General features: G+C 43.5%; 1 protein-coding gene across 5 annotated transcripts in view; it reads left to right on the forward strand.

Annotated features, from left to right (window-relative positions):
* IKBKE (inhibitor of nuclear factor kappa B kinase subunit epsilon) overlaps positions 1-23,661 on the forward strand; it is a 53,813-nt gene that overhangs the window by 24,523 nt on the left and 5,629 nt on the right. For 4 of the 5 annotated variants that reach the window (XM_077929021.1, XM_077929023.1, XM_077929024.1 and 1 more), the window contains 9 exons: positions 1,413-1,488; positions 2,003-2,112; positions 5,389-5,465; positions 8,192-8,231; positions 8,820-8,921; positions 13,959-14,055; positions 15,529-15,629; positions 16,093-16,164; positions 16,323-18,228. In XM_077929021.1, coding sequence (XP_077785147.1) covers positions 1,413-1,488; positions 2,003-2,112; positions 5,389-5,465; positions 8,192-8,231; positions 8,820-8,921; positions 13,959-14,055; positions 15,529-15,629; positions 16,093-16,164; positions 16,323-16,350 — 703 coding nt within the window. In that variant the 3' untranslated portion in view covers positions 16,351-18,228. Of the gene's footprint in view, positions 1-1,412; positions 1,489-2,002; positions 2,113-5,388; positions 5,466-8,191; positions 8,232-8,819; positions 8,922-13,958; positions 14,056-15,528; positions 15,630-16,092; positions 16,165-16,322; positions 18,229-23,661 lie in introns of those variants that run through there. The other variant, XM_077929022.1, reaches the window with a different exon arrangement.

Consider the following 23,661-nt stretch of genomic DNA (forward strand, 5'->3'; position numbering starts at 1 on the left):
ACACGCTGATTCTCAGACCATCCACAGGCCGGATTTAGAAGGCAATTGGGCCGGATCCGGCCCCCAGGCCTTAGTTTGCCTACCCATGGCCTAGAGGCTTGTCCAGATACCTCAGGGAACTTGGAGCAGTACTTCCCCAGATCCAGAGGGCTTGTGCTGATTCCCTAGCAGCCAGCTGCACTCAGCTTGAGACAATTTGTTTGGGATCAAGTGTTGCTTGCTATCTAAATGGTTGCCTTCTCACATCCTCACTGTGAAGCTGCCCTGGGGAAAAATATATCTAGGGTTGCTTTTTTCTGCAATGCCTCCCATTTGCCCATTGGTGCCATATACTACTGAACCGGGAATGTGGAAAATCACCATCTGGAGGAGCTAGGAGATCAAATTTTTCCACAGCAGGAAGCTCTTAGTGCCTATTAAGTGCATCAAGATTTGCTGCTGTTTACAGCCAGGTTGTGCTAACAGACAATTAAGGTCAGAGAAAGAGGATATAATTTGGGTGAAAGGGGACAATAAGTAGCCTCTTCTTCTTGGGGGGTTACCAGCAATAACAGAGGCAACTGCACTTTATGAACATTTGTCCCTGTTTCATAGGAGCTTAGAGTAGTGGCCGAGTCTGGCTGAGATTTCTTATGTTCTGTATTACAGAGTACAGCAAAAATAGTGGAGCCACAGGGATGAAGTCAGAGAGCAGCACTGCAATTTTGAGCTTTGTGGAAGTGGGGGAAAGGAGACTGACTGCTTATTAAAATTTTAAAAAGCAAGGATGTAGGAGGATGAACGTGTTTGCAAGCCCATAATTACCCAATGCCATCATCTTCCAGGAAATGGTCCAATAAATGCACAACCTTCACTTCTCCAGTTGACACCTTGGCCTCTCTTCCATGGGTCTCAGCTCTCCTTTCCCACCTCATTCCCTGGGTCTTCTCATTTCCAAATACAGCTGCCTCTTTGTCCCACTTGTGTCCCTGTGTTGTTGTTGTTGTTTTTCTCTCTCTCTGCTCTCCATCTCAGATTCCTAAGCTTTGGTTTTTCTTTCCCTGCAGCTTGTACGTAGCTCCAAATTCCTTTCCCCTTTGCTTTCTGGGAAACTGTGGTTTTACATCACCACCACACACAGACACCAGCTAAGAAAACCACTGCATTTTAAGTGCTGCTGTATGTGGACTGTTACTGCATAAGAGTTTCCTGTGATGCAGTGGGTGGTGAACGACACCTCTCTTCCCCACTCCCACCATGCCATTTTGAAAACTTTTTGCAACAGTTCTTCTTTGTATTTATGGAAATTTCTTGGGTGAATTGAATCCCCCCCCCCCTGTTTTGGTTACTTTGCAGTTATAGAGATTGGTAAGCCCCTCTGAAGACTGATCAGAAACTGTTCCTCTTTTTTTTTATCCCATTCACCATAATAGGTACGAGACTATTGCTGGGGTTGGCGAGGTTCCAGAGATTAAAGGCCTGGCGGAACTGAAAACAAGACTTCAAGCTGTGAGTTAGTCCCATGACCACCTGTTAATAGCAACTTAGACAGCTGAGAGTTCTGTGTGGCAACTTCTCTTGTATGCAAAAGGTCTGATCTAAGCCAGAGCTACTTGGGAAAAGAAGTAGCTGTGTAATGATTGATTAACACAAATGGGTGAAGGGAATAGAGCGGGTGGTCTTCTTTTTGATTGATGGTTTTACATATATACATGTTGTACATACATTCTTAGTGTTGCAGTGAGAACTATGATAAAGTTGGATTGTATCTAATGACTTTATATAAGTATCTATCATAATATATGCCTAATGCATGTGTGTGAGCAAGAAATGCTGCTTTTGTGTGTGTTTGTGTGTGTGTGTGTGTGTGAGAGAGAGAGAGAGAGAGAGAGAGAGAGAGAGAGAGAGGAAGGAAGGAAGGAAGGAAGGAAGGAAGGAAGGAAGGAAGGAAGGTAAGTTTTGCAAATCATAGATTCTCTGTAGTGAAACCTTCTGGTCTTCCTTTTTGTCTTTTCTGGCTCAGGTTGAAGAAATTTCTAAATGTTTCCAAAGCATCTCTGATCACCAGTCGGTTGTGCAATGCATTCTGTCTGATGTGGGAAAGAAAAGGAGTCAAATAAAAGAAGTCAGAAGGTTGGTAGAATAGTATTTTCAGTGTTAAAGGCTGCAAGGCACTTACACAGGAGTAAGTCTAGGTGAGCACAGTGGGGCTTAATTCTGAGTAGACATACATAAGCTTGAATTGCAAGACTTAGTATAAGAGTAATGGTTGCTTAAATATCCATATCCTAAAAATCTAGAGGGCTTTGGTGATATCAAACCATTTGTTATAAATATAGTACAGAGGTTGATTTCTTACAAGTGATTTCTTGAGCCTGGTCCAATAAGGGCCTATGTCTCTGATATAACCCCATTCCAATAGTTGCAAGAGGAGGAATATAATTTTCATAGGGGACGAGATAGTGTGGCCTTTGTGATAACTCCACAATAGATGTCCTCTTAGGAAGGGTCCTCTTCTAACCAGGCTCTTGTAGATGGATCACCTGTTCTATGTGTTTTCAAGTAGCCAAAAGAATACTTGTTTGTTTGTTCATTTCAAATTTCTTGTCTGATGCTCATGGGGTGGTTTATAATATAAAAACACAAAAATATGTAACATAATAGCAAATGAAAACAATAACACTTTCCCCGTGGAGTGGAAAGACTCAAATTTTATTTATTTAAAATATTTAAATGTCACTTTTGTACCAAAAAGGCATTCAAAGTAGTTACAAAAAAGGAACACTAGAACAACAAACCTGATGTTCATTAGTTCGGTATCAATGTTTAAAAAGAACTAAACCCACCAATAAGCAGCAGATTAAAACAGTATCCCTTGTATAGTCTTTCTTACCTCATCTATGCCAGTCTAATCAGTTCAGGTGGTATTGCTTATACAGTAATAGGCTTTGGTTATTGGCATTCACAAGGAACTAGTTCTCTTTGTGGACTGTCACCCCTCTAAGCTTCCTTACCAAGCCATATTATTAATGCTGGCCAGCAAATGGCTTTGTGACACTGACTATGATGAGCACACCATAAAAATAAGTGACAATGTAAACATAGCCTTGATTAAACTCCAGCCACTGGGGAAGCAAACAGCAGGTTTCCAAGTGCAATCTATTTTGCCTCTTCTGTCTGGAGAAGCTCAGCCCTGCTCTGTCTTCATTGATACCTTAAATATGTCTCAAGAGATCCTATGTTCAAGCTTCAGGTAATAATAGTCTTGAGACCAGAGCCAAAAACATCCCTCGGTCTGAATATGCATAATCCTCCAGCAGTAAATAGCACATTCTCAGTGAATGGAGCAGTGCCTGATACCCCGCCTCCCAGAAAAAGCAGCTGCAATGAGAATGAGTTGTGGAATCATGTTGATGAGATGCGAGGGGCAGTATTGATAAGGTATGGTATCGAGCATATATGCAACCCAGAGAAGGAATGATGCCCTAGGATGCTTCAGGCAGCAGTTTGAACCTGGCAGGAAAACCTTCACCAGCATGTAAGTTTAGAAATGAACACCTTCCTACACCTGTGAACAGGTGAGCTTGACTAGTGGATAGCATGAAATCTCTCTACATAATTGAGACTACCAAAAATGAGTTCTTGAAGTTGTGATGCAGCCATATAGGCAGCTAGAGAAGTATTATATGGCCTATCAGATGAAGCATCATTTGGAGAGATATCATATGGATAGGGTGTGGTCAGGGAACAGGGCAATATAATAGAGGTAAAAAGTGAGAAGCTCTTGGTGGAAAACTATCTTGCGCTGGGGAGGAGGATGCCTGGCCATGACTTCAGACCTTCTGCTGAAGCTCTTCTCCAAGTGCCTTCCTCAGCTGAAGTGTGCTAAAACAGAAGGCTTCTTTGGTGATGGTACCCCAGTAATGGAACACACTTTGTATATTTTTAGTTGCTGCCACGATATTGTAAATGTTATGGTATTATTATTTTAGTTTTCTTTGTTATTGACCACCTTAGAAACTGTTGGATGAAGGGTGGCTTGCAGATATTTTAAGTACATGCAGCCTGGTGAGTAACTGGGCTAGCATTTTGAAGTCCTTTGCTATGCTGCTGCTGGAGAGAGGTGAGGCTTGTAATCAGGGAAACCTCCATGACAAGCGTCACAGGAAGGAAAGGAGCATCACTTGTTTTAGTGTCCGTTCTTGGATGTGTTCATTCCTCTCAGCTGACCGTCTCAGTACTTGTCTGCCATGCACAGCTTGTACTGATCTCATTCTTGCCTATGCAACAATTGTGTGTAATACTGGCTTATATGTGGGTGATGCATTTCATGTTGGTGCATAAGACACAGTTCATTATAGCTTCGTTTCTCACTTCCAACTTCGTGCCAAAATGCTGAGCAAGCAGAAGCTCCCATCCATACGCCTTAGTAGGAAAATAACTTTTCTTCATTTAATTTACATTTCTCACATTACATTATCTTAGCAATTTGGCTGGTGAAAGTGGTTAGTTCACATTCTCAATTAGTGCTAAGGCTTCCACTAGATGCATCATTCCAGCGTCTGGCACAGCACTCAGGGATTTGTACAAGAAAACCGGCATCAACATTGGCCTCACTGAGACAGATTGAGTATACCAGGATGGACGTTGCTAAAAACAGCTGCAATGTTCTTGTCTGTCTGAGCTCTCTGTGTGCCTGAGCAGGTCTTTAAAACTGTCTGTGCTCCAGTTTCCCATCTGTAAAATAGGATTAGCAACTCACCTCTTTTCCTTGCAAAAATGGTGTGAAGACTTATGGAAAAGAATGTAATGGACCAGATGCTGTAGTAATGGGGAATAAAGAAATGGGGGGGGGGGATAAATACTTCAGATAGTTAATAGAGTATAGTGGGCTTAGAGTATAGGCTTTGAGCCTTTGTTTTCTACATGATCAGAAGAGTTGTGTGGTGCAGAGCTATTGCATTTGGATGAACATTTTATATCTCAATTGACATTGTAATGATGCAGTTCAAGATTTTACTGTTAGGAGTCGCACCAGAAAGGCCAATGCATCTTTCTCAGCATCCACAGCTGATTCTCCTGTTTGTGTCTTCTAGGGACAGACAGGTGTTGGTTCACTGACATCATTGAGGGCTTGCAAGAAAAATTATATGATTGTGCATCAGTTTCTAGATTTCTGGTGAAGGCTGTTCATACTAACGTTGCTTCTTGTGACGTAAGACTGTGCTTGGAACAGAGCTAACAACGAGAGTTAGTGCTGTAGCTGTCTTGCCTCCCACTCATTCCTTTCTGGACCAGGTCCACTGGGAGTTTTGTTACAGCAGACACAGCCCTTGGCCCATGATGGCATTGAACTGATTAGTTCCTTTCTTTCTATCTTACATCTGGCTTCCCAAACTGGTTCTTCAGCATCCAGCAGATGGAGGCTTGCCTTGACAAGATGCAGCTTATCTACAACCAGTTCAAGAAGACCCGGAAATGCAGGAGTGAGTTGCTAATGTTGATAGTCTCTCTTATGTAATCATTAGCTTGCACAGATTTCATAAATCAGAGGTCTGTTAGCCACTACCAGGGCAGGTACGTCTTTAAAGGGTCTGATTAGGCAGATTCCTTGAAATACTCAAATAGCCCCAAGCAGGCATCTTAGCAGCAGTATCTTGAAAGAAACAAAAATGCCAGGTGGGCACTGCTGTACTTGGGGATTTGAGCCATCCATTCAGCAGCACCTGTACCGATAAGATAACAATTCTGAAAGCTGTGGCTAATCTCAAGGCTGCTCACCCCAGTCTGAAAAGTATGGGGCTTGTGGCTGCTTTGCCTGCAGGTGCTCATATCTGCTAAGTGCCTGTGTAGACGGTGTCAGAACAAAAGTTTATTGTCTCAAGTGCCAACAAAGTTTCTTCTGTCACAACAAAAGGGAAACTTGTACGCCTTGTTTTATTTTTTTTTTGTGTGTGTGTGTGTGTTTCATCCCTGGGGTCCTCACAAACTGAGAAAAATGAAGGAACGGCTTCTAGATTGCAGGCAGAGGCAGAGGTAGTGATGTGCTGGAAGCACCTAGAACAGGTGTGGACAGTGGCGTAGTGTGGGGGGTGCAGGGGGGCCGGCCACACCGGGCGCAACATCTGGGGTTAGGGCAAATCCACGGGTTAGGGGGCGCAAATCCACGGGTTAGGGGGCGCAAATCCACAGGTTAGGGGGCGCAAATCCACGGGTTAGGGGGCGCAAATTACTTGCCTTGCCCCGGGTGCTGACAACCCACGCTACGCCGCTGGGTGTGGAGGGCCTTTTGTTTTGCTGCATCAAAGCAACATGTATAGCTACCCCTCTGGCAGTTTCTCCCCCACCCACCGCTCATTGGTTTTCACTGGAAATGTGACACCTCCCTGTTTCCTATTGTGCTATCTCGCAATATACCGTATTTTTTTCGTGTATAAGACGCCCCCATGTATAAGACACCCCCTATTTTGGGGGACTCCAAATTAAGAAAACACCCCTTAGCACTACCCATGTACAGTGGTGCCTCGCAAGACGAAATTAATTCGTTCCGCAAGTATCTTCGTCTTGCGGTTTTTTCGTCTTGCGATGCACGGTTTCCCATAGGAATGCATTGAAAATCAATTAATGCGTTCCTAGGGAAACCACCTTCAGACCAGGTCCGGGGACAGACTGTCCCCGGACCTCTTCTGAAGGCTGGGGGGGAGGGGGGACAAGGGCTTTTCTTCCCACCCCCAGCATTTTAAAAAACCCTGGGACAGCGGAGGACTTCTCCGCTGTCCGGGCGATCTTAAAATGCTGGCGGGCGGCATTTTAAAATCGCCCCGGGACAGCGGAGGACTTCTCCGCTGTCCGGGGCGATTTAAAAGCCCCTGGGAAGGCAGGCAGGGGGGGCAAAGACTTTCGCCCCCCGCCCACCTTCAGAAGGTGTTCCCGCCCCCCCCCGCCCGGCTTCGCAGCAGCGCTACGAAGCCCGGCGGCTGGGGCAGGTGTTCCCGCCCCCCACCCGGCTTCGCAGCAGCGCTACGAAGCCCGGCGGCTGGGGCAGGTGTTCCCGCCCCCCCACCCCGCTTCGGAGCAGCGTTCCGAAGCGGGGTGGCTGGGGCAGGTGTTCCCGCCCCCCGCCCGGCTTCGCAGCAGCGCTACGAAGCCCGGCGGCTGGGGCAAGTGTTCCCGCCCCCCCACCCCGCTTCGGAGCAGCGTTTCGAAGCGGGGTGGCTGGGGCAGGTGTTCCCGCCCCCCGCCCGGCTTCGCAGCAGCGCTACGAAGCCCGGCGGCTGGGGCAGGTGTTCCCGCCCCCCCGCTTCGGAGCAGCGTTCCGAAGCGGGGTGGCTGGGGCAGGTGTTCCCGCCCCCCGCCCGGCTTCGCAGCAGCGCTACGAAGCCCGGCGGCTGGGGCAGGTGTCCCCCCCCCCCGCTTAGGAGCAGCTTTCCGAAGCGGGGTGGCTGGGGCAGGTGTTCCCGCCCCCCGCCCGGCTTTGCAGCAGCGCTACGAAGCCCGGCGGCTGGGGCAGGTGTTCCCGCCCCCCCCCGCTTCGGAGCAGCGTTCCGAAGCGGGGTGGCTGGGGCAGGTGTTCCCGCCCCCCGCCCGGCTTCGCAGCAGCGCTACAAAGCCCGGCGGCTGGGGCAGGTGTTCCCGCCCCCCCCACCCCGCTTCGGAGCAGCGTTCCGAAGCGGGGTGGCTGGGGCAGGTGTTCCCGCCCCCCCCCCGCCCGGCTTCGCAGCAGCGCTACGAAGCCCGGCGGCTGGGGCAGGTGTTCCCGCCCCCCCACCCCGCTTCGGAGCACCGGGAGAAGCGATCTCCCCACAGCCCCTTGCTTCAAAAGAGGTCCGGGGGCAGACCTCTTTTGAAGCAAGGGGCGGTGGGGAGAAGCGATCTCCCTGCCGCCCCTTGCTTCAAAAGAGAAGACCCGCTGTCCCCGGGGCAAGCTTCGTTTTGCGAAGCAAGCCCATAGGGAAATTCGTCTTGCGAGGCAACTCGAAAACGAAAAAACCTTTCGTTTTGCGAGTTTTTCGTCTCGCGAGGCGTTCGTCTTGCGGGGTACCACTGTATAAGACGTACCCCAATTTTAAAACTTTTTTTGTTTGTTAAAAAAACTAGTCTTATACATGGAAAAATACGGTACTTTATGTGAATAAAGTATTAATCTGTGAAACTGCAAAGTCCTGAAGTCATTCCCTGGAAAATCTGCTAATAATTTGCATTTTCTTTCTAGGCCTGGGCTACAATGAACAGCAGATCCACAAGCTGGATAAGTAAGTGTAAGAGTTTGTGTATAACAGACCAGCTGAGTATCGAACACTTCTGGTTTGTATTCTGTTGGTCTGTGATTGGCCATTAAACTTTCCTGAGCTGCTCGTGCTCAGATTGTCTGATTCAGGAATGAGTCATACTATATCAATCAATAAAGTTTCATTGAGGCATTTGAATAACAACCACCTCATAATAGCCTTGTGACTGTTGAGAACCAGCACCCTTCCTTGTAGTAGGAGGAATATCACATGTAAGGGGAAGACTAGCTTCTCCCCTTCCATCAGCCGAGACAGGGAATGGGCTTTCCCTGCTTATAGGAACACAGCAATATGCCTTATATCAAGTTAAAGTATTCATCCATCTAGCCTAGTGTTGCTCTAAAGTCTCAGACTGAGGTTTTTCACATTGCTGATTACCTGACCCTTTTAACTGGAAATGAACTGAATTAGTGAGTTTCTTTGTGGCTAATGATCTTGTTGCATTAGTGTGGGTATGGGTGGGTGTTTGCTTGTGGGTTGTTGTTTTTCAAATGCTTAAATTATGAGAAAAATTGATGAAATAATGTACATTTTATTTTGTTTCATTTTCAGGGTGAATTTAGGACATTTAGCAAAAAAGGTTCTTTCAGTTTTCCAGGACAACTGTTTGCAGCAATACAAAGCTGCTCTTTTGGCACATGGAATTATAATGAGGTAACAGTGTTCCTAGCACATACTCTCACTGGCTGCCACTAAAGCAACAATGCTCATTTATTTTATTGCACCTATATCTTACCTTTCCTAGAAGGTGCTCAGGGTGGCATACATGGTTCTCTCCCTCCTCATTTTATCTTTGCAACAATCCTAGGGAGCTAGGTTAGACTGTAAAATGGGGGCTGGCCCAAGGTGAGCTGCATGACTAAGGTGGGATTTGATTCCTTGTCTTCCAGGTCCTAGTCCAACACTCTTACCGCCACACCACAATTTCCCCCATTCCAGGCTCCTTCATTCCATATGGAAGCCTAATTTGCTATGTTACCATCATTGAATTGTACACACATATGGTCAATTCATGCATGATAAACACAGACCTCCTAGAAGAGACAAAATGCGCTTCATTTGGAAGGTGAAAAGAGAAGGGAAGTTCAGGAGAGGAGCTGAAAGCTGCATTCTACATCACCTCTGCGGATATAAGTCCTGCCCCTTATTGACAGTTTTGTCCTGTGCTGCTTTAAAACACATTTCTGCCAGGGAGGAGATTTTCCAACTGGGCTTGCTGCCAAGCCTCATAAGGAGGGCAACATCAGAAAGCTGGGCAAAGGCTTAAATTCTTGAGTACTCCCCCAACAATAAATTTATTTATTTATTTATTATATTTCAAGTATTTATATACCACCTTTTAGAAAGGATCACAAGTGTTTTACAAAAACACACACACACCAGAATTAAAAATAGTACATAAAGCAATGAAATTTAATAATATGTTCTAGAAAACATCAGAATTCAAAAGTAGGATTGTACTCATTCAAGACACATCCCCTCACTCAATACCCCCACAAATTTCACATCTGCTAATACATCTGTATCTCAGTCAACCTCATCTATTTGTGAGGTTCTCTGTTTGACTAGAGAGTGTTTATGGGATCTGCAAAATGCATCTTGTCCTAATTTGCTATACCATGCCAGCAAACATTTCCAGACAAAATGAAGACCTTTGAATCAAAGTGATGGCATGGAGACAAAACGGAGGTGAAATTGTTCTCATTGGCAATAATACGGTTGCATCCAGTGAAGTTGTCTTGTTGCCACAATGACTTCCACTTTTGCAACAGGATTTCCTCGCTCTCTCCTTTCCCTGTGCAATAAAGGGCTGGGGGAAATCCCCAAAACAGATTGGAGATTATGGAGGTGTGCTGGGAAAGGAGAAAAAAAGGTCATCGCGCAGGAGGAAATCCTTATGCTAGTGGGATGACTTTGTTGGATGCAGCCCATTCCCTTTCTATGAAAGGGACATTGCTTCTTTTCAAGCTCTGTATCTAGCTTTGTGATTGGTTGTCAGAATGAGTTGTGTTCATTTTTCTCATTAGCGTCTAGTGCCTTTCTGAAATCTTGGAATTAACTAGGCATAAGAGTTTATTTTTCCCTTCATGATATAGTGCACAGCAGGTTAGTTGACATTATAAACAAAGACATGCTGTCGAGCTGACATTAATACTCATTTCACTGGACTACACACTGCAAATCTTCCCAAGCCTTTGGGTTGGAATATTGATGAACTTCTTTGTTTTCAGTATCAAGCAAGTTTCTCATACTGGAATGAAGCCATTATTAAGACAAAGAGCAGCACTTAGAAAGAATGATTTTATGTTAAAGGGTGTTTGGGGAATAATGCAAAGAGCAAATTGCCCAGTGGTGATGGAGAGTCATGCATTGACTTATTACATTGGAGAAAAGTGCAGTCACTTAAGGAAGTAACTGCAGACCCAACTGGGGGGTTTTAATTGCAAAATGCTTTTGAAACACAGCAGCTTTTTCAATCAGGTTTCAAAGGGCCTGAAGGTTTCTGATGATACTAATCATAATTAGGGTTGCTTGAGGACTTCACTGGGACTGACTTCTGAAGTGTACTCATCTGATGATCCTCATCTACCAGAATAAGTTGTAGGTTGGACTTGTAGTCCTTCTGTACCTGGACTCCATCAAATTCTACAAGGTGGTCTAAGGGCTGGCTATTTGTTTTTAACAGGTAGTAGCTGCTTGCAGTGACTCCAGAGTATATTACTGCTTCTGCATAGTGAAAATGAGACCAAAATGCCCCTGGAACTGTGGAAGTAGCTTACTTCTAGAGCTCTAGGGAGATTTTTTGGACACGTTTTCGTGGTACAAGGCAGCAGTGCACTTTTTAGTTGCTCCAGATAGCTAGAACATAATTTTTTTAAAGAAAATGAAATGCAAAGCCTTGAAACACATTGTAGGTACTTTTTTTAAAAAGGAATTAAATGTGTGTGGATTTTTGTTGTGAAAAAGAATCTATCCTTAGTCATGATTAGTCTTCCCTTGCTGTGACAAAAGCTGTCACACAGGTTGTCAAAACTGAGGGGTTCAGAATCAAATTAAGCAGCAATGACATTGGAAGGAGATTCAAGAATCAGTTCCACCTCTGAATCATGCGGAAGCAAAATATAATTGCATTATGATGATGAGTAGATACAATGACTAGATAGCTTTGTTGCATCCTAGTACATACCATGAGTGAAAGATTTGCATCCTGCTGCAGATTTAAGGTGGTTTGGGTTTTTTTAAGAAGCCTGATAAGTATGAATATGATCTGCTTTAAGGCTTCCATCCTATATCCAATTACTTCAGATTAAGCCCCATTGAGTTAAATGATTTACTCCTGTGTAGACACATATAGGTTGATTTCAAAGGGAAGGAGTGAAACATGTACATACCTTTCTTGTTGAAATCAGTGGAACCTAGCTCATGCTCTGTTTTTAACTTTAAATCTATCCACTTCATTGAGTTAATAACCAAATTACAGTTTATAGTTTTCACAGTGATAACACATCTCCCTGATATCTTTATAGGTTTTGGTTTCTAATGTTTTAACAGTTTATACCCATGGTATAGATTTGGCAGATATATGATCTTGCAGAAAAGTATAAATATTGTTAACTAATATGTGCACGTCATATTGCAACATTTCATTTACTGTTCCTTGATATCCAGCAGTGCTGTGATCTTCAGGGGTTGTTATTTTTGTGTATATGTGTTTCTTTGTTTCTAATTGCCTTTTTTACTCTTGGTTTAACAAGTTCCCTATTAGCTCCTTTCTCAATCCCACCAAGGCACAGAGCAGAATGAAATAGAATTAATTCTATGTTTCCTTCATTTTGTGTATTTTACTATTTTTATTATGTTTTAATTTTTAATGCATTCTACTTTGAGGGGCTTCTGCCCAAAAGTGGTTTGTAACTTTCTAAAATAAAACCCACTTGCCTATTTATTTCACCTTTGTTGCTATGAAAAATGACCAATCAGTTGTGGCTGCTTTTATGTCCCCACTGTGGAAGGATGTGTAGATCCAGAATTGGCCTCCACAGTCACTCACTGTTAAGACCCTGTTCATGAAAGACAATCTTACTCGGCTAGGAGTGATTGTCAAAGAAGAAGCTTTGATGAGATGCCTGGCAGGGGGGGGGGGGGTCCTAAGTAGCTTCTCAGAGTATCATTTTTTTGGAACATCATTAATGCTGTATGACTTTGCTATTCAAATCCATGGGGAACTTTGTGGACCTGATGAATCTTTGTGGCTGAGCACTTCTTTCCATTTTAGAGAAACCTAAGCTCAAAGTGCCTCCTTAGAAGAGGGTAAGACCCCGAGGTGGCTATCACCGGTGGAGGCCAAGGCTCGAAAAAGACCCAACATGGAGGCCTACTGGCCGAAATATTGGGAAATAATTGAAAAAACTGGAGACAATTGGAGGTTGCAGAGCCAGGAGAAATTAAAAAACAAGGTGCGAGACTGGCTACATTATGCTCAAATTCAAGAGGTTTTTAAAATAGACAAAAAAGTTGGTTTCCAGGTGGAAAAATCGAAACTAGAGACGGAACTGTTAGAACCAAAAACTAAGATACTTTCGAGAATGTACAACTTGCTGCTTAAATGGAACACACAGGATGAGACAGTTAAATCCGCCATGATAAAGTGGGCACAGGACATTGGGCACAACATTATGTTTGAGGACTGGGAAAGGTTATGGAACACCGGAATGAAGTTTACGGCATGTAATGCCTTGAAGGAAAACATTATGAAAATGATATACCGGTGGTACATGACTCCAGTCAAGCTGGCTAAGATATATCACCTGTCTGATAACAAATGTTGGAAATATAAGGAGGCTGAAGGGACATTCTTTCACCTCTGGTGGACCTGCCCAAAAGTGAAGGCCTTCTGGGAAGTGATTTACAACGAGTTAAAAAAGGTATTTAGATATACCTTTCCCAAGAAACCAGAGGCCTTCCTCCTGGGCATGGTGGACCAGAAGGTGTTAAAGAAGGATAGATCTTTGTTTATGTATGCTACTACAGCAGCAAGAATCCTCATCGCAATGTACTGGAAGACACAAGATTTACCCACGCTGGAGGAATGGCAGACGCAGTTGATGGACTACATGGAATTGGCTGAAATGACTGGCAGAATCCGAGATTTGGGAGAGGAAATAATGGAAGAGGACTGGAAAAAATTTAAGGACTATTTGCAAAAACATTATAAGCTGTATGAATGTTAAGAATGTGCACGATTAGGAAACTTTTGCTTCAGCAACTCGATTAGGCGAATTGAAAACTAAGTTATAAGAAAGAAGAGGTGAAAACACGAAATAACTTTATTATGTTTATTTTAAATGTATAAGAATTGGGATACAACACTGTGAATTTAGAAACATGATAATTGAAAGATACAGTAAGTTATGAAACAAGGTAACAAATTGCTGACGCTTTTATTGCAAAGAACGCAGGGTTTGGAGGATGTGGGGAAGTCCAGTTGGATTGTTAAAAACATTATGGAAAGTTGGATTGTTATATATTTCTTTTTTTCTTTGTTCTTTTTCTTTTTTCTTTACTCTGTATATCTTTGACTGTAAGGAAAGAAACTTAATAAAAATATTTTTTTAAAAAAAAACAAAGTGCCTCCTTAGAAGAAAAGAAATTAGCAACTATTTGACTACACTTGTTGTCTTATCCCTTCAGGAAGGTGTTTGACCTGAAGAAGAGTTTGAAGAAGCTGAACAGATCTTTAACCTCCTGCAGTGCAGAGATGTCTGGGTGCCAGGATTGCCTTGATAAAGTACAGTGGCGATTTTTTTCTTCTGTTCTTCAAACCATTTCAAAAACCAACAGCAACTTGAAATTAAATTTAACTATGTCTAGTTTATTATAGCTCTAATCCATGAGTTGTCCCCTGTGTGCGTGTGTGTGCTCAATCTGCTCTGGGGATTCCCAGAGTCTCTGGTTCAGATTTGGGAGCAATGCAGGGGGAGGAAGGGAGGGAAAGTTCTGTTGCACAAGCGGAAGTAATTCTGTGGTGGTTTGGTTAGATTCAACCCCTTATTTGTACCTCAGTTGCTTTAAGTGTCCCAGCTATCCAAATCCACAATGTGACCCCCATGTGTCACTCTGTCAGGGCCGGATTTAGGTTTGATGAGGCCCTAAGCTACTGGAGGTAATGGGGCCCTTTATATGTCCAGCTGTCTTTTGTCAACAACAAATTGTCACTGTTTTTTGTTCTGAATATATGCTATATGTCCATGCAGAATGTAGGCACCCTTTAAATAGAAATGAGCAAACTAATGATATTTTAGGGAGCAGGTGGGGCCCATTACTTACAACATAGGAGCCTAAAACACTGTTGCTGTATGTAGGTTTTATTTTATTTGCTTTTTATCTTATATTTTGGAAATGTACATCCAGTTTTGTTTCCTTTAAATTTTTGGGGGGCCCCCAAGAGAATGGGGCCCTAAGCTATAGTTCATTTAGCTTATACATAAATCCGGCACTGCACTCTGTCATAAAAGTTGGCTTTATTTTCACATTAGATTAGCTCCATTCTCTGAGGGGTGGAGTTGAAGGGTAAGAAAGTTGAAGGGCAGAAAAGCAAAACAAAATTGTCCAAGGATGGGCAGTACTTGGGATATAAGCTTGTTTGAATGCTTAGTCTGCTCCTCCACAGACCACTCCCCAAGACCCTGCCATTTCTTTTTGTCTTTTTCTTGATACCACCTTGTGCTGGAGGAATTTTTCAGCATCTTTTGGACTTCACCAGAGTTATTTCAGGCTGGCAGGAGTCCAGGACCAAAAGATTAATTCAGACAGGCAACTAACCAGCTGTTTATGTTGTGAAGGTCTCACATTGGGCAAGAGTTCCACCCAGTGATGTAATGAAATAATGGTTCACTGGAGAGTTGCCCCATCAAAAGCAATGGAGCCATAATTGCAGTTACTGCATGCATAACATGGTTGCCTAAATCCAGCCTAATGGAGACAGTAATAGTAATAGGACTGACACTTTTTAAACACCACCTGTTGCAAATAGGATCCACTTTTAACTGGTATATGCAAAGGAACATTGTACATTTGTTTTTGTTCTGTTTTGCATTTTGCTTCCCCTGAAGATTTTCCATGGACAGTAGGACCTTTCATATATATTAATTGATTCTGGCATTTTGAAAGGCAATTCGCTTTTCACAATTTCATGTACCAAGTGTAGATGAGAGCTTGGTTCGCCTCTAGTGATCTGTGGTGTTTTTCATTTTCTTGACAGGCTTTGGATGAGTTGCCTCAGAGAATCCTCCAAGGCAAAACAACACATTCTGCACCTACACAAGTTTACATGAACCAGAAGCACCAAGACATGGTGTTTGGGTATGTGCACACAAATGTAACTGTCAAGGCATATGGAGTCTGGATGTTTTCTGGGTGTGCTTCTTTTTTGCACCATTGTAATAATTTATGATGAAAAGCAACTAGTGTGTGGCACATATTTAAAATATATCCCTCACCTCTCAGGCCAGTGTGTGTGTCATGTGATATATTATCACATTCAAAACGTGCTATGCCACCTTCCACCAGTAATTCCAGTGTGGTTTACAACAATAGAATATGACTCCAGTAAGAGCAACATAGTGAAATTCATCACAATCCAGAGACCAGCCCGATACCACCCAGGCATAGTATTAACAATCTGCAAATGCCTGGGTGAAGAAAATGTATTGTACAATGTTCTGGTGAGCATCTGCTTGGTCATGCATAATTAATAATTTTAAAAATGCATAATTAAATAAAAAAAGTTGAACTGTACTTTTTGTTGTGTGTATGTCTTGAACAGGATGCAAGAGCTTCAGGACCAGATGAAAATAGTAGCTCACAATCTCCAGCTCAACAATAGCATCATCCAGCGGTAAGAGGTTCTGAAATCTCTTTAGCAGCATATAAAGCTATGCCTAAGAGAAAGTATTAAGCGTGATAAGAAAGCATTGCTCTCCCAAGACTGACAAATGTATGCATTCAAAAGGCGAGTTCTCTAATCCAAATCACCTTTTTATTTTCTTTCTCTAGGTTAAATGGTGTTGCACCAGGACTGTAGGGATGAGAGTAGGCTGCAGAGCCTGAAATTATAATGCGGGTAAATCCACATCGTTGAAGACTTATTGAGGAGAAAACTTCATTGTTGAGTCTTAAAGATGCCTATGCATTCTACCTCCCTGCTGTAGCACTTTGATGTGGATTTAAGAGAGTGGTCTGTCTAACCAGCATACCTCAATAGAGAACCAAAGGTGTTTGATGTGTTTGTTACGTTTTGAGAGAGAGAAATATTTTTTCTCCTACCCAAATTTTATTGTTTGCTTACTCTTTTCAATCTTCAGTAATGGAACTGGAGGTTCTTTTCCTTGGTTCAGTGAGATCTGGCATTTTGAAGCTTGTCATGCACTTTTAACAGGCACTAGAGCCTCACTGAACCAAACCTGGCTAGCCAGTTGCCTTGAAATGTTCGTTGTTAAGTACTAGAAATACTTAACTCGGAAGCAAAGAAACTATACCTTACCGTACTGTTCCTTGGTTGACCTTTGTTCATTGATGAGCCCTTTCTGGTAGTCTAATGTAAAAAGGTCCTAGGTTTGAGGAACCAAAGCTGTGTCCCCCAGGCTTCAAGCAGTGACTCAGAAACTACAAAAAAGAGTCTGGAGAGTGGGCATTATCAACCTACAGTAGTGCTGTCTGCAAACAAGCCAGGTGTAGATGCCAGTACAGAGACCAAAGTAGGATGTGGCATGTGAGAAGCTGGAATCCCCCAGGAACTAATAAACTCTGCACTGAAGCCCTCACAGTTTCCTGCCTTTCTTGACAACTATGGCAATGAACCCATCTGGATGGTGGTAAGAGTTGAGACGTCAGACAGGGTTGCTTTAAGAGCTCCACTCACCAATGGAGACACACGGGCTCTGTTTGACTTGATGGAACATGATGGAGAAAGTTGTCCACTTTCGGAGAGCTGTCCTTGGTGCTACAGAGCTTGCTTGGTTTGGCCATGTCTCTCTTTCTCTCTCCTTGGCTTTTTGATTGTCTGTTGGAACCTGGCCTTGTGTAGGAAGACTTACCGGGGAGAAGTCTTGTGTAGAAAGTCTTGCTCCTTGCCTGTAACTGCCAGTCAGGTGAGACCCACACCCCATCCCATTGGTTGCCACTTGTTAGGGCTGCTTAGTCTGAGAAAACAGAACTAATTTATCTTCTTTTGATCTGTTGGTTAGAGTGGTTCAAGGGGCATAATACAGACTTGGTTGCTCACGGTGCACATACCATTTTTAATAACAAAAAAAACTTACTTTGATGAGAAAATATTTGTAGAAGGTTTAGGATGTAGGTTGTATTTTTGTTTTAAGCATATTGATAGTTTTTTCTTGGGATCTATGAGATATAAGGAGCTGTTGCATTGTTTAAGCGATGTGGTCACGTTTTTAAACGTTTTAGGCATACACATAAAAAAGTAATGCATGGCGTGTTCCTGTGTGTACCAGTGCAATTGTATTGCATCCCCTGAGATAAACAACAGACATGTTTGCTGAAAGTGCAACAGGAAATTGGTGGAAAATAATCTATTTTAAAACATTCAAGGACTTTTTGCCTTGCATAATGATCATAGTGTTGAGTTAAGAGTACTGGTTGTGTGTGTGCTTCCAACCCTGGGTCAAGGCTCTTATCTTTAAAATTCAGGAGGAAACCAGGGTCACTTATGCAAATCTTCTTTATGCCAAGTTAGAATGGAGATGGGAGCACTCTGGAATTCTCTCAGTATTGAGTGAGAAGGTATTCTTCTTTGTGCAAGTGCTGCAAGAACATTTTAATTATTATTTCAGCTTGCTTTGGGCTGATTTCTCTGGTGAGTTTATTGGCTGTTTTATTCACTGGTTACTGTTTGGTTTTATTTGTTTTTAATCAAAGTGGCACTGAGTGCTTTAGAAGACTGGACCAGACTTTTCTTTTCATAACCATTTGTTCCAGCCCTGTCTCCTAGTCTGCCTCAATATACTTTGCTGGATTCAGCTGGTTCTAGATGTTGCCCACTAAATAGAAAATGCCCGGGATATATTTCAGGCTCCCTTTTGGAAACAAGCCAAAATTGAGTAGGATAAATGGATGAGAGAGGCAGGTGTCTTGTTGCTGCGTGTATGTTTAATTATAAATGTTTTGCTTTCACCCCAAAGCAGAGCAGGCAAGCAACACACTTCCAGGTTTTTGGTTTGATTTATCTTAAGCTTCCAGGCCTGGTGTGTGTATTAACTTTTTCATCCCAAAAGGCTGTGAGCTAAGTAAAGAGTCTTCTGTTTTCCTTTGATTAAAACAGCAACAACGAAACAGCTGAGCAGATAAGTTAATGTCAGCACAGAGAAGCTAAGGCTGAAGTAGAATTGTTTGGTTGTGATCCAGGAGATTCCGCCTTAGAGATGGACAACAAGGGCTGGTGCCCTTCCTCCCCTGCACTCCCAGCAGCAGCTGCTCCTCAACCTGCCTCAGAAGCTGCTTTTGATGTACAGTCACATCTAGTTCAGCATTTTCTACCCTGACTGGCACTGGATCCCCAGGTTTTCAGACAGTCCCACCTGGAGATGCAGGGGACTGAACCTCGAAATTTGCTCATGCAAAGCACATGCTCTGCCACTGAGCTGTGGCCCTCCCCCTCAGTTTCTGGCTCTATTAAACCACACATACTGAACCACATGGGAGCTGCTGCTCTATTACGCTCCCCTGCAGAGATGCAGTATATAGGTCACCTGCATATTCCTGCACTGCAGGGCGTTGGACTAGATGACCCCCAGAGTCCCTGCCTACTCTACAGTTCTATGAAATACTGCAGCCACATGGGCAGAGCCAAACACCCGGTCCCCTCCCATCCAGTGAAAGGGGACTCAGATATGGTATACGGCACCATACCATTAGGGGAGTGAGGGCAGCAGGAAGGCTTGTGCTATGCAGCCCTGTGGATCACGTTAGCAATTTTGCTCTTGCAAATTAAAGATGGAAACTGGTGGGTTTCGTAGACCAGTTGAAATGAATGAACCCGAGTTAGTCATGCCCCTTGACTTCAGCGGCTCTGCTCTGAATAGGACTAGCATTGGCCACAACACAATATATCTGTGTAAGTTGAATATTTGAAGTTGACCTTTTAAAGAAAGGGGGGAAACCCCAGTGCAGTGTAATGGATGTGTAAGCCATTCAAGAATGATAATGAAGAAGACAGATTTTATTTATGCTGCAGCAAAGTGGTATGCAGGAGTGGTGAACCTTTTGGGAAAGCCATATTCCTAAGTGCCAAGCTTCTTGTTGCAGGACTAATTGCAGATTGGTTTCCTGATTATTCCTCCCTTTAAAAAAACAAACCAACCCAGAATAAGCTGCCTGAAGATGGGTGGGTTGGGTGTGGGAAGATGGGTGGCAGGGTGAAGTGTTAAGCATTTCATTCCTCCCCCCCAACCCCCCCTCTTCCATTCAGTGCTTCCTGAAATCAGCTTTTCCTCTTTAAAAGGACAGTGGAGTACCTTGGCATGCATTTGAGAATGACATCTTTTGGCCTGATACTCTCTGTTTTCTCAGAGGTGTGCTGTGGGGGTAAGTGAAACTGAGATGATGGGAGCCAAGCTGAGTATTTAGTAGCTGATGGGTATTGCTGAAAACAGCATTTTAGCTCAGTGGTGAGGCATGTTGGCTGCAAGGATTTGTCGTGCTCTGCACCTTTTTACCATTTTTTAACCTTGGGCTTTACAAGCCCCTGGGTAATCCTCAGAGGCTGCCTGCTGACTCAGCTGTGTGCCAGCAGCCGCAATGTGTCAAGCAGTGCTATAGGAAGCCCAGGGGTCTCTGGGGAGCAAAGCATTAAGATGATATCAGGAAGCTATTTGCCATTGGAGAAGCAGATGCAGTATCCCTGCCTTGCACCCTATCCAGCCTGCTTAGTAAGTGATTTATGGGCCCAAACCCCAATGGACGGGAGCAGACATAATGCAAGGTCTCCACGCTGCAGATGGAGCAAACCATTTCAATGATAAATGCAGCGTGCAGAAAAATTGAACGGCTGCGCCGAACATGACAACACCCCCTCCCCTTTCTGAAAGCAAATATTTTAGAATTGGGGAAGTGGATGGTTTAGAAAGGAAAGGCATTCCCTTGGCTGCCCTTTCTCCCACCCCTTAGAGATAAATCACTGTCCATGGGCTGTTAATTTCCCTTCTGTGCTAATAATGCTACCTCTGCCGAGTGACAATGAATCTTCAGAGCAGGCACCTGCTACCAGGCGGTAACCCTGGTGACCGGCCTAGTCGACAGACTTGAACTATGAAGCCAACACAGAGATGGTTAAAATGAAGGGATGGTCACTTCAAAGTATGGGAACAACAGCATATTATTTGAATATTTGTAGCTGGAGAAGCTGGGGGGCGGTAGCGCTGTTTCCCTGCAATGTGGTCTCGTCCTATTGGGAAGGGTATGTGAATGAAACCACCATGTGAAGTGGGGTTAAATGTGTGGGTCTTTCTTACCCAACTGGCATCCCAGGGGAACCAATCTTCTGGAAAGATCTACCCATATAGCTGGCCCCCACCCACATGGCTGTGCCATTCAGTATCTCTTGCACACACACCAGCACCATTGAGATTATTCTCGTCCGGAAGTGGCTCCATGGTTGCTTCCAGACAACCTGCTTGTTCAATATTCAGTCTGATTTGTTTGTGGAGAATGGTATACAATGTTACATCAAGCAATTGTTATCCCACATTTTCCTGTCACCTTCTTTACTGCCCAAACTGTGTGTGTTTGTTTGGAAGTAGGTTTGCTATGCAAGGGCATCAGACCCATTCTAATTACATAACCTGAATCCCACCTGCAAAATAGTGACAGATTGAAGATACCCCATGATTGAAGACCTCAGATTAAAGCACCTTGTGACATGAGTTAGGTTTAAAAAGAAAGAAGAAAGCCTTGACCACTGTTCTCCCCCACTGCCCCCATTGTTTTAATAACACAATAATGTAGCCTATCCCAAGACTTTTAAATAGCACACCTCATAATACATATTCTTGGCATTAAATGCTGACTCCACCACATCTCTGAGCAACCAAAACTTCTCACTCTGAGGCAACCTGACAGGGCCCCTCTATCAACATGATCTAAAGAGACTTCACATTCCCTCCCTGAATTCAGACTCAGAAGCAATGACTGAGTCTGTCTTTCACTTTCTGATGCTGCAGCTGGGCTCACATTAAATAGAAATCCTTAGCGTTGTGCTGAACTTTGTAGATTTGCTTGGTTACTTGCTCACTCTGGTTCATTACCCCTACCCAGCGAGGGGCAAACTGCATTTGGAAGAAAGAATCTGCTTACAGATTTCCCAGCCACAAGAAATCCCCAGCAATCAGCCTCTGGGATTTCATGTGTGGTGTTTCTCACCTCAGCCCAGTCATTCCCATCACCACTTGAATCATAGAATCATAGAGTTGGAATAGACCACAAGGGCCATCGAGTCCAACCCCCTGCCAAGCAGGAAACACCATCAGAGCACTCCTGACATATGGTTGTCAAGCCTCTGCTTAAAGACCTCCAAAGAAGGAGACTCCACCACACTCCTTGGCAGCAAATTCCACTGTCGAACAGCTCTTACTGTCAGGAAGTTCTTCCTAATGTTTAGGTGGAATCTTCTTTCTTGTAGTTTGGATCCATTGCTCCGTGTCCGCTTCTCTGGAGCAGCAGAAAACAACCTTTCTCCCTCCTCTATATGACATCCTTTTATATATTTGAACATGGCTATCATATCACCCCTTAACCTCCTCTTCTCCAGGCTAAACATGCCCAAGCTCCCTTAGCTGTTCCTCATAAGGCATCGTTTCCAGGCCTTTGACCATTTTGGTTGCCCTCCTCTGGACACGTTCCAGTTTGTCAGTGTCCTTCTTGAACTGTGGTGCCCAGAACTGGACACAGTACTCCAGGTGAGGTCTGACCAGAGCAGAATACAGTGGCTTGAAAATGAGGGATCAAGGCTGACAGGACTGATCTCTGAAAGGGTGGTTCTTCACTGAGCAGAGTTGCCCTTCATTTTCTTACTATTGCTTTGGCTAGCTCTAATAAATGAATTGTTGTTGAAGGCAATGTGCGAGGATGGTAGCCTAAGAAGCTGATGCTTGCACTCCTGACAAAGCCGCTGTTGACCACAAGCCAGTATCTACAATAGAAGCCCACTTCTATGTCATGTTTGTCCTATGATTCTAGGTTGGGTTTTTTTTTTTTTTTTCCTTAAATGTTATGCTGGTGCCTGTGGGCACTCTTGTCGCAATGGAACTGCCCTATTAAAGTAGCTTCATTTGTTCTTGTACTATTGCTCCATGGAAATTAAATGGAGATGGCCAAGCTACACTGCTTTGTTGATTCCGTCCTAAGTGGAATAATATGTTTACATCCGCAAATACTTTGATGTGGAATCTCTCTTGGCCTCCCTGGAAAAGCTTTCTAAAGCACTACACCACTGTCAAAGCTAAACTGCCTTAAAGTAGCAATTGCACATTAAACATTCCTTTAATGTGCAGAAAATAGAACTCTTTTTGTCGGGTACATTTGGCTTGTTCTTAATGATTACTCTTTCATAAGAAGTATTTTCCCTTCTGACTCAGATAAATGTTGGAATGTCTGTACAAGAAACTTATAAACTCCTGTGCATTATTATTGTTGTTGTTGTTGTTCTTTTATAACTGATTATTTCACAAGCTTCTTTATAATTTTTCAATATCTGATTACTGTGTTGTGTGGCTCTGCTGAGTTTGCTGGAGTACATTAACCAGAGTTTCCAACCAGTCTTTCTTGGCATGTACACAAATATGCTGACACATGGAAATGCAACCATTTCCCACTGAACAAAACATACTTTCTGCACAGAATAAAACCAAATGACTGATCCAGAAATAAATATGAGTAGGGCTTAGGTCTTTAGCAATTATATGTTGAAAAGATAGATACATAAGGGAGGTTAGATAAGTTCCTAGATGAAACTTCCTAGAGGCAACGCAGAGCATGTGTTTTATGATGTGCAAGAGAAAGGAGACGTGCTAAAGACCCATAGATACCTGTGTTGTGTTGATACCTGAAAATTTATTAGATAAAAAAAAATGTTACGCAGGCATCTCGAAAAATTTCAGAGTGGAAATGGAACTACAAGTAGCTGATGAGTGTTTGCTAAGGAACAGGTCTTATTTTTTCTTCTACAATAAGGTGCCCAGTTTAGTGGAGAAAACAAGTACCGTAACTGACAATATTATTTTCATAAGCTTGAGACTGATGGACCTCTGAAGTATTGCATCCCTTTTTGCACACATTTTAGCAAAAGACAATATCCATGTGAGAACAGCAAAAGCGAAAAGAC

This window comes from Podarcis muralis, chromosome 5 (genome assembly GCF_964188315.1).
Source record: "Podarcis muralis chromosome 5, rPodMur119.hap1.1, whole genome shotgun sequence".
Lineage (NCBI taxonomy): Eukaryota > Metazoa > Chordata > Lepidosauria > Squamata > Lacertidae > Podarcis > Podarcis muralis.